Below are 15,255 nucleotides of genomic sequence, written 5' to 3'. Positions count from 1 at the left end.
TGGAGATTGTACTCTCACTGGGTTGGGGATAAAGTACAGAAATGGCATTGCATAGAACGTCTTTGGAGCTGTCCCTGATATTCTTGGGGCTAATCACTGCATTTCACAGACTCTCCATAACCATCCACAATTCCGATAGCGTCTGCGGAAACCTCAGTGTCCGGTAAGAAAGACTGACTTCCGTGTGCGGCCCCACTAATCCCCAAGCTTGGACCCATTTGACACCCACCTCGGAGAGGTCCCCGTTACGGACGTGGATCTTGGCCATGCTCTCCAGCCAAGTTCTCCGCAGCTCCGGCGTGCTAGCGTAGGAGTTGGCCAGGCTATACTGCAGGTCTACCAGCATCTCGGGGTCCTTCTCGTGCTCCTTCATCTGTGACGTGGCCATGAGGACCGTCCGGATGCGCTTGGTCAGGTCCTTCACCTCCGCCGGGAACGCCGTGCTCTGGACAGCAAGGACACACCGCGACATCAGCCGACTGGTCACATGGTGACCTTCGCATTTAGTCCATGTGCAGAAACCAAGGTGCCACATTAAGCAATGGGTTTGACGATGAGGGGCGGGCACTCACTTTCAGGGGTGAGTCCCCATTGGCAAAATTGTTGATGATGGCAAGGGACTGCTGGAAACGGGAACCTCCAATCCCGGCGTCGGCGATCAGCTGACTCACAGCCTTGATGAGCTACAGACAACAGCGAGGGACAGGAAAAGAACAAGGCATGAGTCATGTGACCATATGCTGTGGTGGATGGCTGCCAATGTTTTCAGTGATGAGCTTATCTGCCTCTAGGCAATGTCCAGATGAAGAGCAGTAGGAAAGACGTTGGGGATATTGGACCACAGAACAGACTTTCGCAACAGGCCTGATGGCACCTAGGGGAGCCCACCTGCAGGTGCGAGCGCACGATGGACTTCCCCTTAGTGAAGTCGAAGTTCTTGCGCATGAAGAAGTACAGCAGGGCCGAGGCCTCCGTCTGCGTCGAGCTGGAGCGGTGGTTGCAGCACTTCAGGATCTCGTAGCACAGCTGGCTGCACATGTCGGCTCGGCCCTGGAAGAACGCCGAGGGGAACTGGGGCGGGGGGAGGGAGGCGGGGCTCAGCTGTACTAACGACTCAAGGGTTTCAATCAAGGCCAAAGAGCGTCACCAAGCTAAGAGAACTAAATAGTCTGTTTTAACCCTCTGCGGTCGAATGCGTCGTCGGCGATGCAGCGAACTTTCCGCAACTATTTCAGTTTATATCTCGCTGAAATCTTCATGTAGAATCATGAAGAAAAACATTGACTAAATCCATAATCTGTCTTCTTTTCAAAATGTCAATTGTCGGAAGTATTAAAGTATTTAAAATTAGGTTCAATCGGCAAAAAAGTAAATCACGTCATCTTTCTTTGTTTTACCTGCATCGGGGGGCGTGTAGTACCGCTCTCACCTGAAGATCGCTATTCGCATTCTAAATAGCTGCATTTCTGCGTTTTATAATTTGTAATTTCATGAACAATGCAGTGATGAAACGCGATCCAGATACATCCCCATCAGCACCATAAAAGGGGGGGTGTGGCCAGGTGTGATTGGCTCATGCAAACATATGAGAGCTCCTAAGTATTCAATGGAAGGAGACCAGAAATAGTGACATGACGTAGGTTTTTGTTATTTATCAAACTGAATGTTGCAACTACACCATTTAGTCACCTTCATGTAGCCAAGACTTTGGTGATCAGATATCTAGGATCAAAACAAACTGCCACCATTGCTCAATATGTACTTTTGTAATATTTTTGCAAGTGTTTCAAACTGCATTTTGCAATGTCTATACTTTGATGTCAAATTACAAACTTCACATAAAAGTACACAAAGTACAGTAAGATTTAGATGAGTTTAATGCCAAAACAAATAAGAAAAAAACTTAATTCATGGAAAATAAATTATGATATTGAATGAAATGTGTGATCATGCCCCTGTCAGTGACAGTGTGTTCCCTACCCCTAGACCTCAGGGAGTTAAGGGTAACCATCATACAGTCCTCATAGTGAGTACTCAAGTACTCATTATACAGATTTAATGGGGTTTCAAGAGGTCACTGCTACTTGCATTAAAAAAAAAATCGCATTAAAGGAATTAACTGCCCTGCTCAGTGTGTGACAGTCTGTGAAGGGCAGGCTGAACTAGGGTATCCCTCAGAGGATAGGAGGCACCAGAAATTCCGTGTGCACGGACCAACCTTGTCGATGAAGAGGCGGAGGGCAGCGAAGACATGTCGCAGTGTGGTGGTGGACTGGTTGATCTGGAAGAAGAGCAGGTAAGTGTCGAAGACCTTCTTCATCAGGGAGTTCTGGCCATCTTCATTCTGCAACTGCTTCTGTTGGGGGGGGGGCACAATATGGCCAACTGAACACAGAGCTCTGATCCCTGACCCCACCCCCCCCCTCCCCCTACCCATGAATCCGAGATGTGCATCAATAACAGCCCGGAGGACATTTCTGCTTTGGCTCTTTGACTGTTTTATGGTGGATGCCGGATTTATGGTGCCCAAAAATACAGCGCTGATTAAATCCTGGGCACCTTGCCTTGTGCTGATATTGAGAATAGTTGCTGACACTACGGTAGCATAGAATGTGTGACACCAGCAGGTGGCAGCAGAGTCCAGGGGCAGCTTCCCTCACAATGTATCATTGTCTTACTACACTTCAGTGTCTCGCAGCTGAGGGGTGATTAATGCAGAGCTAGTGCTCAGGAGATGTTAAGTAAGCTGCCTGTGCCCTCAGTGATGGGGACGGGTAACAATGAGCTCGGTGCCTCACTGAGGAAGATGGCCGCCTCCACGCAGCCATTTCACTGACCTTGTGGTGCTGGACGAAGAGGCCCAGTACGTCCAGCACGGTGAGTCCCACCTCCGTCGACAGGTTGGCTTCGATGTCCGTGGGGCTCACGGTATCGGCGTCTCCAGCGTTGCCGTCTGCAAAGGCAGAGACAGACAGGGAGCCATTTCAGGAAAGGCTGCCTTAACGTCAGCCAAACGTCAACTGTCGTGGTTACTGACCAGTGGGTTGAAGCAATACAGTCGACCTTTCTGCATCACAACTCTCCCCGTCATGGTTTTGATATATCGTGGGCTTGGCATAAGTTTTAGGGAATTTTTGCTGATAGGTAGAATGTAGACATGAAGGCTAACAGATGACACGCAAAAAACTCCTAAACACGTAAAATATTTGTACAGTGCCCATTGTGGGGGACACCACGCGTCTACAGCAGCCTCTCATGTGATGCCTCCCAGTGATCTTTGTATCTCGCATTTTTCGTATCTTTTCTCTTCACTCTGATCACATGCTTGCTTTACTCCCCAAGGGCACCACAATGCTGGATGTTGTTTTTCCAGATTGCGAGGAGCCTGCGCCCCTGACCCCTGCGATGTGGAAGGGTCCACTGCACTTTAAAACAATGCCCATAGGTATGTCAAAAGATGTACGGGAGGCTGAATGGATGGATGGATGGACAGATGGATTTGTATCCATCATACAAAAAAATACGGCTCGTACTGGAGCTGGTGGCGTTCTCCATCATCTGCAGGAGTTTGGGGTTGGCCAGGGCGTTCTTGCCACGGATGATGGGCATGGTCTGGGAGCGGGCGTGCCGGTGCCCATCCTGGCCCGAGTGCATCCTGGGAAAAGCAGTGGGCAGAGGGGAGGTTAGGGAGAGTGCGGTGTGGGACGTGTGCTACTCAGACACACAATTCTTCTGTGAACATTAGTGGCATCTTTGGCGGAGACCATTTAAAAGTGAAAGTTATTGATTTAGGAAGTTACTTCATCGTTAATCAAGTCACACGGGGCTGCGTGGGGTGTGACATTTACGGGGGTGTGACTGTCGCTGGGAGGAAGGTCACACAGATCTGTACAGATCCTTCATACGGTGAAATTAAAGATGACAGGGGCAAAGGGCAAAGAGATGGGGCAAGAATGATCACCTGGCACAGACTTTACTGGGCACGCGAGTGTGACACTAACGACGGTAATGATTACGCTCATGTCAGGCAAAAGGTGCGTCTGTAATGAGGCTGAGAGAAACTGGACTGAAGCTGGACGATCTGGATATTGAGCCTTTTTCAGTAGCGTTTAAACACTAAAACACCTTCAAGATCAGCCTCCCTCATTCTTTAGCTTTGTGCTCAGAGTTATAATTTGTCTTAAATAAACCACAACTATTTTGGCCTATTTGTTTGCGGTTCGGACGCAGCGGCGCCCCCCGGTGGCGAGTGTTTACCATTGTGGGAGAAGGCCAGATGATTGGGTGGAATTGCTAGAGCCCTTCAGGGTGCCGTTGTTCTGGGTAGCCTGTGCCAGCTTCACCGCCGCCGCGAGCTTCCTGTTCACAAGCCAAGGACAGGCGCGTCAGCGTGGGGCAGCGTCTGTGTGTGTGTGTGTGTGTGTGTCTGTGTGTGTGTGCGTGCGTGTGTGTGTGTCTGTGTGCGTGTGTGTGCGTGCGTGTGTGTCTGTGTGTGTGTGCGTGCGTGTGTGTGTCTGTGTGTGTGTGCGTGCGTGCGTGTGTCTGTGTGTGTGTGCGTGCGTGTGTGTGTCTGTGTGTGTGTGCGTGCGTGTGTGTGTCTGTGTGTGTGTGCGTGCGTGTCTGTGTCTGTGCGGGTCACGACGGCCAGGTTAGTTAGAGCCAATTTAATTATCGTTAATGGAACAAACAAAATTCATGGTTAACGAGCAGCAGACCTGCACACTGCTAACTGCGCTCCCAGAGCCGCCTCACGAAGTACACACGCACGACAGCCCCCCGGTCATGTGACCCAAGGTGGGTTGGGGGGGGGGGGGGGGGGGCTGCTTACAAGTGGAGAGGAAGGGGCCACATAAAAGCAAGGACATGAGCAGGAACGGTGACATCAAACAGTGAAGAGGCAACTTTCAACTATGTGGACAACCATCAAATTTGTTCTTCTCTGAGTAAATAAAATAAATGGCTAATTGCCCGTGACCCTGGAATAAGAGAGAGCCGTTGTTTCAGCATGGACTACGGGGCCAAGACCACACAGCAGCAAACATGGCACGCAAACCCTGAGCCTCTCATTACAGATGCGGGTTAAATCCCAGCCACCGCCGCGTCTGCTAAGGGAATGGATCTGTTTACCTCCGGTGCCTGAATCCAGGGGCCTCGTTAGTGTAACAAAGGATGATGTATGTACAAGTACTCAAACTGAGGGATGTGTGGAATCATTTAATTAACGGGAAGAACCAGAGATCCCCCCCCACACACACACACACACAGGCCTGTTTCTGTTTAATAATAAGAAGAATGGATCCATTTGCAGGCTCTAACAGAACATGGCAGGTCTTTACAATCTACAGCCCAGCCCTGGTCCAGACTGGTGGCAGCCTGAGCTATCTAGAGTTCTGGTTCTGAGAAGACTCTGATCACTAAAGCCAGCTTGACCAGGATGGAGGGAATCTCTGGGCATCACCCACAGCCCTGTGAAGGTCTCAGACTCTGGCCACCAATAAGAAGCAGCCCATGCCCAGTCCCCTTTCCAGCCGAGGGGAGTGAAATATTTCACCTTGGCAGGGGCTGTACCCTCACTCAAAGACAGAGCGTGAGCAAGGCGGGGGGGGGGGGGGGGGAAGCTCTGTGCTGTTTGTACCTTATAACTGCATTACATAGCATGATTTTATGATCCACACCCCCTGGACATTAATTCTGTGCATGCCTGTTCCATGCGACCATGTCCAAGGAACAAAACACAGCCACCCAGCCTCTCGCCGTCAATCCGTCAATCGCAGACCTGGAGCCCCCCCCCCCCCCCAACTCACCTGGCGATGTGCCTCTTTCCCAGAAACCTGAAGTGCTGAAGGCAGAGCCTGCATGGGGACAGAACGGGAGACTGGGTCAGGGGCGCCATCCGCGCGGCCCGCCGGCTCTTAGACCGGCCTCAACAGCAGCTGCTCTTACTCTGTGAGCGTTTCTCAACCCCTCCAACGATGATACAGACAATAATACAAATAACGGGAAGGATTTAACACTAACAACAATTGAGGACATTTAACAGAAGCAAACAGAAACAAAGGCAGCAAGTTTGGTCTGCGGTTATTCAGACATTAAAGGCGATTGACTATCCTCTTGCCCATGTTACGGGGGGTGCTGGCAGGATGGGGTGATTGACACGTGGACACACTTCCAGACGCTCCACCACAGGATACTCACTCTAATAGGTTGAAGAAGTCAGAGATTTCCTGATGTACTGCCCGGTGCCAGTAGGAGACCAGAACATCTGTCAAGTATGACGAGAACAGGTGTGACGGCGGGTCCTCCATGCTTTTTATCATTATTTTTACAGAGATCACTTCCTGAGGTGGAGGTGGGGGCTGCAGCACATGCCACGCGGACTCGGCGGGGGGGTGCTCACCCTCGGACACGGTCTTCATGATGTGCAGGAAGCACATGAGCAGGCTGCGAGTTTCGGCCTGGTCCAGCTTGTCGAAGCGAGACATATACCCGATGAGGGATTGTGGGCGTGCCACCTGGAAGGAGACACAGGTTATGGTGCGACACCCCCCTGAGCTGCATCTTGGTTTAATCCGTGGCAACTTTAACGTGACTGGTCTTTGAAATATGAGCGTTCACGGGGGGCGGGATGGAGGTGCAGACACGCTCACCTTCTCTAAACCCTCTGTCTTCTCGCTGTTCTTGTCGCTGTTGCTGGGGTTGGACTCGATGCTGATGAGGGAGCCGCGGGAGCCGGCGTGGTTGCCAACGGATACAGCTAGGGAAGAAAAGGCTGGGGGAGGGCCGGGGATTGGGGTCAGAGGTCAGGTGGGGATGAGGTACAATGAGACTAAGGCGTTACCAGACTGCTCCTCAGGCTGACAGCTGAACATACCGGCGACTATGATGGTGCCTACCTGTGATGGAGTTCAGGACCTCTTTGGAGAAGGAGGCGTCGATGGAGCTGCCGTGTTTCAGGGCCTGCGTCACGGGGCCCTGCAGACCCCCGGTCACACTCAGGTCGTCCCGGGAACCCTGGGAGGCAGTTCAGGAATCCACGCTGAAGTCTCGGATGCGATTCTCCGTTCCAGCTTAAGTGTGGGAAGGGCCGGGCGCCTACCTGGTCGCTGGGTGCGAAACTGATGGGAAACAGGTCCCGCAGGAAGAAGCGCGGCATGTTGTCCAGGATGAGGCCATAGACGGGCAGGTAGAGCGATGCGATCCTTGCCTGCTTGTCCTGGAGGAGCAAAGGGAGACGAGAAAGAATAAGAACCTCCCCATGGAGCTCGGGATGCTGGAACGTGCCATTCCTCACACGGCCCCCTGGAGCATGGCAGCTTATCAGTGGTAGCTGTGATAAACGTCATGCAAATGTTTAGCCGAAGCGGTTTTCCCCTTATCAGTGCCAAAAAGGACGCCAGCGAGTGAAAGCCAGGCTGGAAGAGTGTGGAGCTATGAGGGGAAGGGATGAAATGTGTGTGAGACAGAGGGGGGCAGGGGTGGGGGGCAGCCTGCGATGGGGAGCCAGACGGGGGGGCGCTTCGCACTAAAATCACGCGAGAGTTTGAGCTCAGTGGGTCAGACCCGTAATCGCAGTGCAATCTGGCAGCAGAGCGACTGCTCAGGCCTGGCGTCCCTCTCGGAAGGAGCATGTCAGGTCAGAGCGGCGGGGGAGCTGGGGGCAGCAGTGTTTAAGACTTTCCGTCTCTTTCATAACTTCCTCTACATTAGCAATGGTCCTTCTCATAGTGGAGGGGGGGCATGGGAAGCGATGAAAGTTATGGAGGAGGGGGGAGATAGCGGCATACGGGGAACCCCAACAGCAGAAAACCCACCACAGGAGCAATCAAAAGTCTGGGCACAACTACTGAATATCATTTGTTTTTCAACAAGATAAGTTCACCTCGGGGTTATATACATGCTGTACTGTGAACAAGGACAGAGGTGGAGGGCTGAGACAGATGACCTGGCCCCCGCAAACCCCCCCGACCTAAGCCCTATAGAGCTGCTTTGGGATGAGCTGGATTGAACATTAAGAGCACGGCAGTCAACTTGTGCCCAGAACTTGTGGAAACTCCTTCAGGACTGAAGAAGCATTCCAGGTGGCTACATCTGGAAGCTGACTGAAAGGACGCCAAGAGTCGGCAGCGCTGTCATCGGAGCAAATGGGGGCTGTTTGGAAGAGTCTAAAATATGAGAAAGTTTTGATATGTTGAATGCTTCACTTGGTTGTTGCGATGTTTGACGTGTAATACTTCATGCCTGGAGGCCTTTTACTATGAGGTGGATATCTGAGCTGAGAGCGAATACCCGGCTGCCGTAACGTCCGTCCAGAGAATGCTTAGCCATCAGATTCTTCAGGCTGGCGAGGGCAAGGTGGCGCAGGTCCTGCTCGCCCTGTAGCGCCAGGCCCAGTTCCCGAAGCAGCATCCCCGTCAGGAAGTGCTTCCTGCAGAACTCCTCCGTCAGGCTGTACTCAGGAATATCCACTGGGGGACAGCAAAGAGTTGGGGGGGGGGGGACACACACACACACAAACTCATTAAGTCACTAGGTGGTCCAGTAATTTGTTATGAAGGACAGCAATAGCCTGTAATACGCATGGTCAGGGATAATGCAGAAAATAAAGAATTACCCTGAGTGCTTTGCGATTCTGAGGGGGAACCGAGGTCTGAGGAAGAAGGGATGAAGAGAGGAGAACCTTAAAACAGCACAGATGGGCACCATGGAACACAAGCTTAAGAGCACGACACTGTTTATTAATTCTCAGGTGGTCTCCTATACCCTTAGCTTCAGACATGCCTTCATAAAAACATTAAGCTTCACAATCCGGTAGAGAGTAACGCAATACGGGGTGAATGCTGGACAGCCAGAAGAACAATGATTAAAAATGGCCAAGGAAAAGCCACTCGGCCTCCTACCCCTCACCTGTGATGCGGGCCGAGGGGATGGGCAGGCTGAGGGGGATGTAATGCTCGTGGTTACACACCTCCCGCAAGAATTCAAATTTTAACTCCACCAGGCCCTGAAGCAATAACAGGGGCATTGTGGGTAAACAGAGCAGTGGAAATGGTCTCCGTAGTCAGGGAGAGGAGCCAGGAGTGTAGAAGAACACACAAGAAAGGTCTATGAGGACAAGTGAACAGGGACTCCAGAGGAATGTGCTCACCTTGCTCTCGTTGGCCGTGATCATGTTGATGTAGTTGCTGATGAGCTTGAATGTAAATCCTCGATCCATGAAGGTGAAGCAGCGCTTTAAGAGAAGACGACTAGGTTCAGATTTCAACTGCACCTATCACGAGCTTAAGCTGGTCTTTCCTAGTCTCCCTGTACCCGCATGTTGCTGAGGCTGGTCACTAATCTTCTCCCAGTCCTATATCTTGCTTAGGCTGATCGTATAAATGATCCCTGTTTCTGCTTCACTAATGAATAAACACTATCCCCATCTGTAGAGAAGAAGCTGGCAGCCGGAGTGGCTGTCTCCTCTGGCTCACCTTGACGAAGCTAGCTATGGCCAAATTGGCGCTGCGAGTCTCCTCGGGCAGGTCCCGGTTCTTCCAGAAGATGTGGTCCGACACGATCATGGTGAGGTTCTCCAGCTTGTTGAGATACGAGGTGGGGAACCGCTGTGGCCGGGGCAGCTGATAGAACAGAGGGCAACTGTATCAGGGTCGTGAAGCTTGCCTAGCTTAACTTAGCCTAGCTTAGCTTAATGTATGGCTTAGCTTAGCCTAGCTTAGCTTAATATATGCCTTAGCTTAGCCTAATGTATGGCTTAGCTTAGCCTAGCTTAGCTTAGCCTAGCTTAGCTTAATGTATAGCTTAGCTTAGCCTATTTTAGCTTAGTGTAAGGCTTACCAAGTGCTATATGTGTGCATGAGTATTACAATGATAATTAAGTCAATTAACATATTATCGGAAATTCCTGAATCCCAGCTTTTTTTCAGGCTGTCTGTTGAATCCATTACCTTCACCTTCTCCACATCCACCAGGTGCTGGGCCATGGACTTCACAATGAGGCTGAAGAAGAACCAGGAATACTGGAGAGATACGGCAAACAAACATGGTGTAGAGAATCTCACAACGGGCCCATCACCTGACCCACAATGCCATGGGGGGTGGGGGGGGGGGGGGGTGGGGGCTGCAACAGAGGTATACCTTCAAGAGGTTCTTGACGACTGCTTGCTCGTTACTCTTCAGGTCAGAGTTCATGACCTTGGCCAATTCCTCGTGCACCGTCCGGGAATCATGAAACTCGGTCCGGAACACAAACTGCAAAGCACAGCATGTCAGATAAGCCACAGGTTTATACCGGATTTCAGAGTATCGACTGGTCTCCACCGCCTTGGGCAGCTTATGCAATTTCTGGTATATTTGGACACTTTGTTAATCACGTGTCTGCCTAAAATTGTGAAAAAAACAAAAAAAAAAAAAAACAGATTGCATGCACTGACATCACTCAGTGAACATGGAAATACATGCAGTCGTGCGCCTCAGGCCAACAGGATGTGGTGGTTGTAACCTGTTTTTTGTTTTTCATAATATCGAGGCCTCAAACAGGTTGACTGCCCTGCTCATCTCTCTCTGAAACAAACTTTAATCACATTATATTTGCGGGAATTGCATTTCTGGCAGACCGGCTGACTTAACGGGAGAAAGTGTTTACAGAAAAAGGGCAAGAGCCCATGAATGATGATGAATGATATGCTGGCACTCGGCAGACATCTGTGTGAGGACAACCCCCCCTAACCCCCCCTCATGCCCTCTCGTGCCTCCTTTATAGGATTACTGATGTTTTGAACTCATTCCATAGTAACAGAAACCACAGTCACCAAGACATACTGGTGGGCCCCGTTCCCAGGCATGAGCACACGCACAGTCCACATCTTAATATCTTTATGGGGACTCTATTCATTTCTATGGGCATAACTGTATTCCCAGCAATGACGACCTTAATCCCCACCCAGCCCTAATCCTAACCATGAGTAATCAAACAAAATACTGGACTTTCGGCATTTTTAGTGTTCTGACTGCGACCACAGATTTTTATAAAACTGAGGTTAAAGTTACAGGTTTTTAATCACATTGTGGGGAAATTTAGTCCCCACTATGTAATAATTACAAAAACGCACACGCACACAGATACACTCGCAGGGCGGAAAGTCAAGCTTGAAAACTCAGAGACATACATTTGCAGTCAGCACCACACATACACATTCGCAAGGTGAGAGCTGAGCACGTAAGCACACACACACACACACACACACACACACACACGAACGAGGCAGAGTGCTGCCTCACACTGCTGAACAGGCCAAAATGCCCTGCCAATCAGTTTCCATGACAACCCCATCTCCATCCGAGCAGCTCTCTGCGATGCTCAGCCCCTCCCTGTGCACCCCGTCCACTCAGATCGCCCACGTTCCCTGCACAGGCCTCTCTCCTTACTGACTGACTGCCCCAGGATCTACGTCGGGTCCTTGTCACGCCTTTTCTTTCCGCCAAAGCCCCGTTTATCGAGGCACATAGCCATTCTCCATAGACACTCCTTCCCAAGTGCTACATGGAGCCTCTTTCTCCCAGTTAGCTGCATGTTTTCACGCTGTGGGCTTCACTATCCCTCTCTAGATCTGAGGAGAACCCAAGGCGTCTGCTCTTCGCCAACCGGCGGACTCCCACGCCATCGCGGAGTAGCCGTCCCCAAGCACCCTGCCGCATTAACTGCCAAATGCGACTGCATGATGCTGTCGACCTGCACGTGGCGGCTCAGCAGGAACTGCGTGACCATGTGGCGTGACTCGGAGCGTGCACGTGCAGCGGGGAGCTTGGTGTGCGACTTCCTTAGTCCCATGCATGTCAGAGTGACCTGCTTTAGGCTTCCTTTGCTTAGTGCTATTTGCACACCATCAGAGAAGGCTAGCAAAAAGTCATTCAGTAACAAATCAGTGCATTCTGTGTTTGAAACAAATACTCTAAAAAAAAAAAACTGTTTTACAGTGAGAGATTGGTGTAAACACCATACTTCAAAGACCTACATTCATTTACTCATTAGATATTTTTGTTCTAAGTAACATACAGATGAAGCTGATGGCATATGGTAAGCATGAAGCCATCAGGGAGCCAACTTAGGTACAAGTGCAGCTAGGGGGAGCTTCCAATGAATGGTTATTAACAAATGCAAGTCAGCGTCAGAGTGAGAGCTGTGCAGGGTGGTGCAGAGCACTGCGAAACCCGAACGGGAGAGCTATTCAAAAGGTAGAGACAAGTGCAAACATACAACCTTGATGTAGGAGTGCAGGTAGTGGTTCAGGTGATCTTCATGGCACTTAGCGACAATGTGCATCAGAACTCTGCAAAGACCACAGCAAAGGACAACAATGACGGCTGATCAGATGTTTTCAGCTGCTTCGGCATATCAGGACATGTGGACCCCTGGTCTTTGGCACGGCCAACGTTCATTGATGTATGAGTCAGAGGTGGTGACAGTAACAGGCTGCCAGTTCTCTTCGTGGCAGTTTTCTTAAGAAGTCACAGTCTAGAGGTTTTAACCTCAACACATTCTGTCGCATGCGACTGTGTAACGGTGAGCGGCTCAAACTGTGAGCCTCACCCCACCCCCACACCCCCCAAACTCGGAGTCAGGCGACTCATGCGGGCAAAGATCTGAGAGGGGAGTCTAGGCGAGACAGAGGGTGACAACGGTGCTGTGATGAGAGGGGGGTGCTGAGGTGCGGAGAAAGGCCGGCCTGCCGTGGAGCTGCATTTAATTTCTGTCTCGCTTTTGCAGTCACTCCCGCAGGTGTTTATATTAAAGTCAGTTTTCAAAGGAGTACGGATCTGTTTCAAGTTCGTCACTAGTTCTGATTTCAGGGTTTCGGTCACGGATCAGTGGGTTCCTGTGTCATTGCGAAAACGCCGCAGAAACGATACTTAGTGACGCAGAAACGATACTTAGTGACGCAGAAACGATACTTAGTGACGCGGCTGTGCGGCGCCGGCTGCCGACCTGCTGGTGGCGCAAGTGACCTCGTCATCGTCGTTCTGGACCAGGACCTTGAACAGCTGGTTGAAGAGTACGGGCAGGAAGCGAATGATTACGTGGATGTGCTCCATGCTCAGCAGGCCCTGTGGGATCAGACGGAGTGCACAACAGGGCATTATGGGAAGGCCAATAAGGGAGATTTTTAGGTTATGCAATGACTCATGCATATTTCTGACCTGCTGTGAAATATTTACAAATTACAAGTGAAAAGAACTCATAACCAAATGTCAAGGGGCAGTGCCTTCGGGAGAAAAGGTTATTAGAAGACCAATTTAATATCCATACTAGCATATGGCACAACTCCAGGGAAGACACTGTACTATTCCCACAGTCCCAGTGCATGCTGGGATTTTCAATTTGAGGCAAGTCAAACAACAGTTTTATCATCTAGTAAACAGTCTGTAGGCTTTGCAAACTACCCCAACGCTTGTAACATAGGTGATTTTAGGTTAGTGATGGAGTAACACAGATTTGCTGTAAGATTTCTTGCGTGAGAGTCTGAAAGCAGAAGGTCACGCCAGATGCATGAGAGCTGGCACCCCTGTATTTGAGCCCCTCTTACCTTCAAGGAGCTGATAAAATTAGAGGTAGGGGGCTGAGAGAGGTCCCTCTCTCGATTTTGGCACTCCTGGAAGAATCGGTGCAGGTGGCGGTCCTGCAAAAATAATGAGCATGAGGATGGGCTGAGGAGATAACGCCGAGGAAGGGCCTGGGAAGGGGTCCGGGGGGGGGAGGCGGGGGGGCAGTGCCCGCCTCACACTCACCTGAGTGTAGACAGTGGACAGCACGTGGGTGCAGACCTTGAATATAGGCTTCCCTCCGTCTACCCACTTGATCTCAGGCCCATTATGCTGTGGACACAAGGAGGAGGACACCATGCAGAGCATGAAGCCACCGGCAAAGCCATAGGAGCTGCAAGGCCGGTCCAACTGCCTCCCCAACCAAATCCCACTCACTTTTCCTGATCCTGCATCTTTGGTGTTCAGGTACCCCTGGGGCAGCAAGCAGGACACTGGGATGTTGTGCTCCTGGGAAGTTGGCCGGCCTTCCTTCAGGATGGGCAGCCATGCGTACCCCACTACGGCCAAACACGGAAGACCTCAACACACATCCCTAAAGGCGTGACAGAAGTTCTAGGTGTCTGGCACTGACCCTCTTTTAGGAAGAGAAATGGAAACTATATATACCAGAGGAGCAAGTCCGTGCCGAGTCTGTGTTAAGCGTCTTTTTTGTGTGTAAAGTTTTGAGATTGTGACATAGAAAACCTCTTCTATGACCATCAGAATTTGCAGTGTAGAGGTATAAGAATTGCAATTTGAAGTGAGATTATTTTAGTTTTTCACCTGGGGTTTCCAAGGCCTCCTTCTTCTTGGCGTTGGTCTTGGCGTTAATGTCACACGTCACATGATAGAAGGAGAAGAGCAGGTGGTGTTTGCTGTGGAGCTGGGTGGGCAGCTCGATCTTTATCTGCAGGACAAGCAAAGCATCCCCACAAACGTCAACCACAGTGACCTGAGAGTCCCGGCTCTTAACACCTCTTTCAGATTAAATTCCATTCCCTTCAAGTAAGACTGACCTCGTCATAGAAGTCCGGATTCTGCGAGTGGTGGAGGACAGTGCAGCAGGCAGCGGTTGTGAAGACTGGACCTCCTGGCTTTCCGTATATACACTGTGACATCAGGCGGAAAGGTCAATGTGTTGAAGTATGTTAAGGGGTGAGCAGCAGGGGTTGATGCCTTTATTCTTATGCTTCAAGAATTTGGTTGAAATAGATTTTGTATAACAGTAGGAATATAACCTGTAGGGGATTGGAATGCTCTTCATCAGAGGTGCGGAACTCGACATAGACGGCAATATTTCGTGCCTGTCAACGAGATTAGCAACAGAACATGAACATCATCTTTATGGACACTTTATCCTCATGAGAGCAGGTGCTCTTTCAAGTTGCCTTTGGGATGTTGCGAGTTTAGGGTACCTTGGCAAAGCTCTTCTGGCTGTCATACTTGAGATGTCTTGGATAGACGTAGATGTGGTTCTTGTAGACTCTGTAGGGCTGAGAGAATCTGGCCGACTCCTGGACAAACTCTTCCACCTCTACTGTGGGTGGGTGCTTCTCACAGTCCTCAATGGGCTTCACTGGGATGTACGAGGACGTCATGCAGTCTACAGAGAAGTGAACATTTCCAACAGGACATCAGACTCAGTTGAATACATTGCAGTAGAGGTGGGAACAAGTC

At 50.5% G+C, this 15,255-nt stretch overlaps 1 protein-coding gene across 1 annotated transcript in view; it reads right to left on the bottom strand.

The window, feature by feature from the left end:
* Window positions 1–15,255, bottom strand: part of dock10 (dedicator of cytokinesis 10) — a 41,885-nt gene that overhangs the window by 8,607 nt on the left and 18,023 nt on the right. The window contains 29 exon segments of the mRNA XM_049003617.1: window positions 230–445; window positions 573–683; window positions 889–1,071; window positions 2,219–2,356; window positions 2,838–2,953; window positions 3,534–3,655; window positions 4,258–4,359; window positions 5,805–5,852; window positions 6,196–6,262; window positions 6,398–6,512; window positions 6,648–6,769; window positions 6,894–7,011; window positions 7,097–7,213; window positions 8,287–8,465; window positions 8,612–8,677; window positions 8,905–9,001; window positions 9,146–9,229; window positions 9,471–9,617; window positions 9,945–10,016; window positions 10,135–10,248; window positions 12,257–12,326; window positions 12,983–13,101; window positions 13,581–13,673; window positions 13,783–13,869; window positions 13,975–14,096; window positions 14,362–14,485; window positions 14,595–14,687; window positions 14,817–14,882; window positions 14,994–15,181. Of these exon segments, the coding sequence (XP_048859574.1) occupies window positions 230–445; window positions 573–683; window positions 889–1,071; window positions 2,219–2,356; window positions 2,838–2,953; window positions 3,534–3,655; window positions 4,258–4,359; window positions 5,805–5,852; window positions 6,196–6,262; window positions 6,398–6,512; window positions 6,648–6,769; window positions 6,894–7,011; window positions 7,097–7,213; window positions 8,287–8,465; window positions 8,612–8,677; window positions 8,905–9,001; window positions 9,146–9,229; window positions 9,471–9,617; window positions 9,945–10,016; window positions 10,135–10,248; window positions 12,257–12,326; window positions 12,983–13,101; window positions 13,581–13,673; window positions 13,783–13,869; window positions 13,975–14,096; window positions 14,362–14,485; window positions 14,595–14,687; window positions 14,817–14,882; window positions 14,994–15,181 (3,296 nt within the window).

This window comes from Brienomyrus brachyistius, unplaced genomic scaffold (genome assembly GCF_023856365.1).
Source record: "Brienomyrus brachyistius isolate T26 unplaced genomic scaffold, BBRACH_0.4 scaffold85, whole genome shotgun sequence".
Classification (NCBI taxonomy): domain Eukaryota; kingdom Metazoa; phylum Chordata; class Actinopteri; order Osteoglossiformes; family Mormyridae; genus Brienomyrus; species Brienomyrus brachyistius.
Note: the sequence above shows the minus strand (reverse complement) of the source record. Positions and strands in the feature narration are given on the sequence as shown.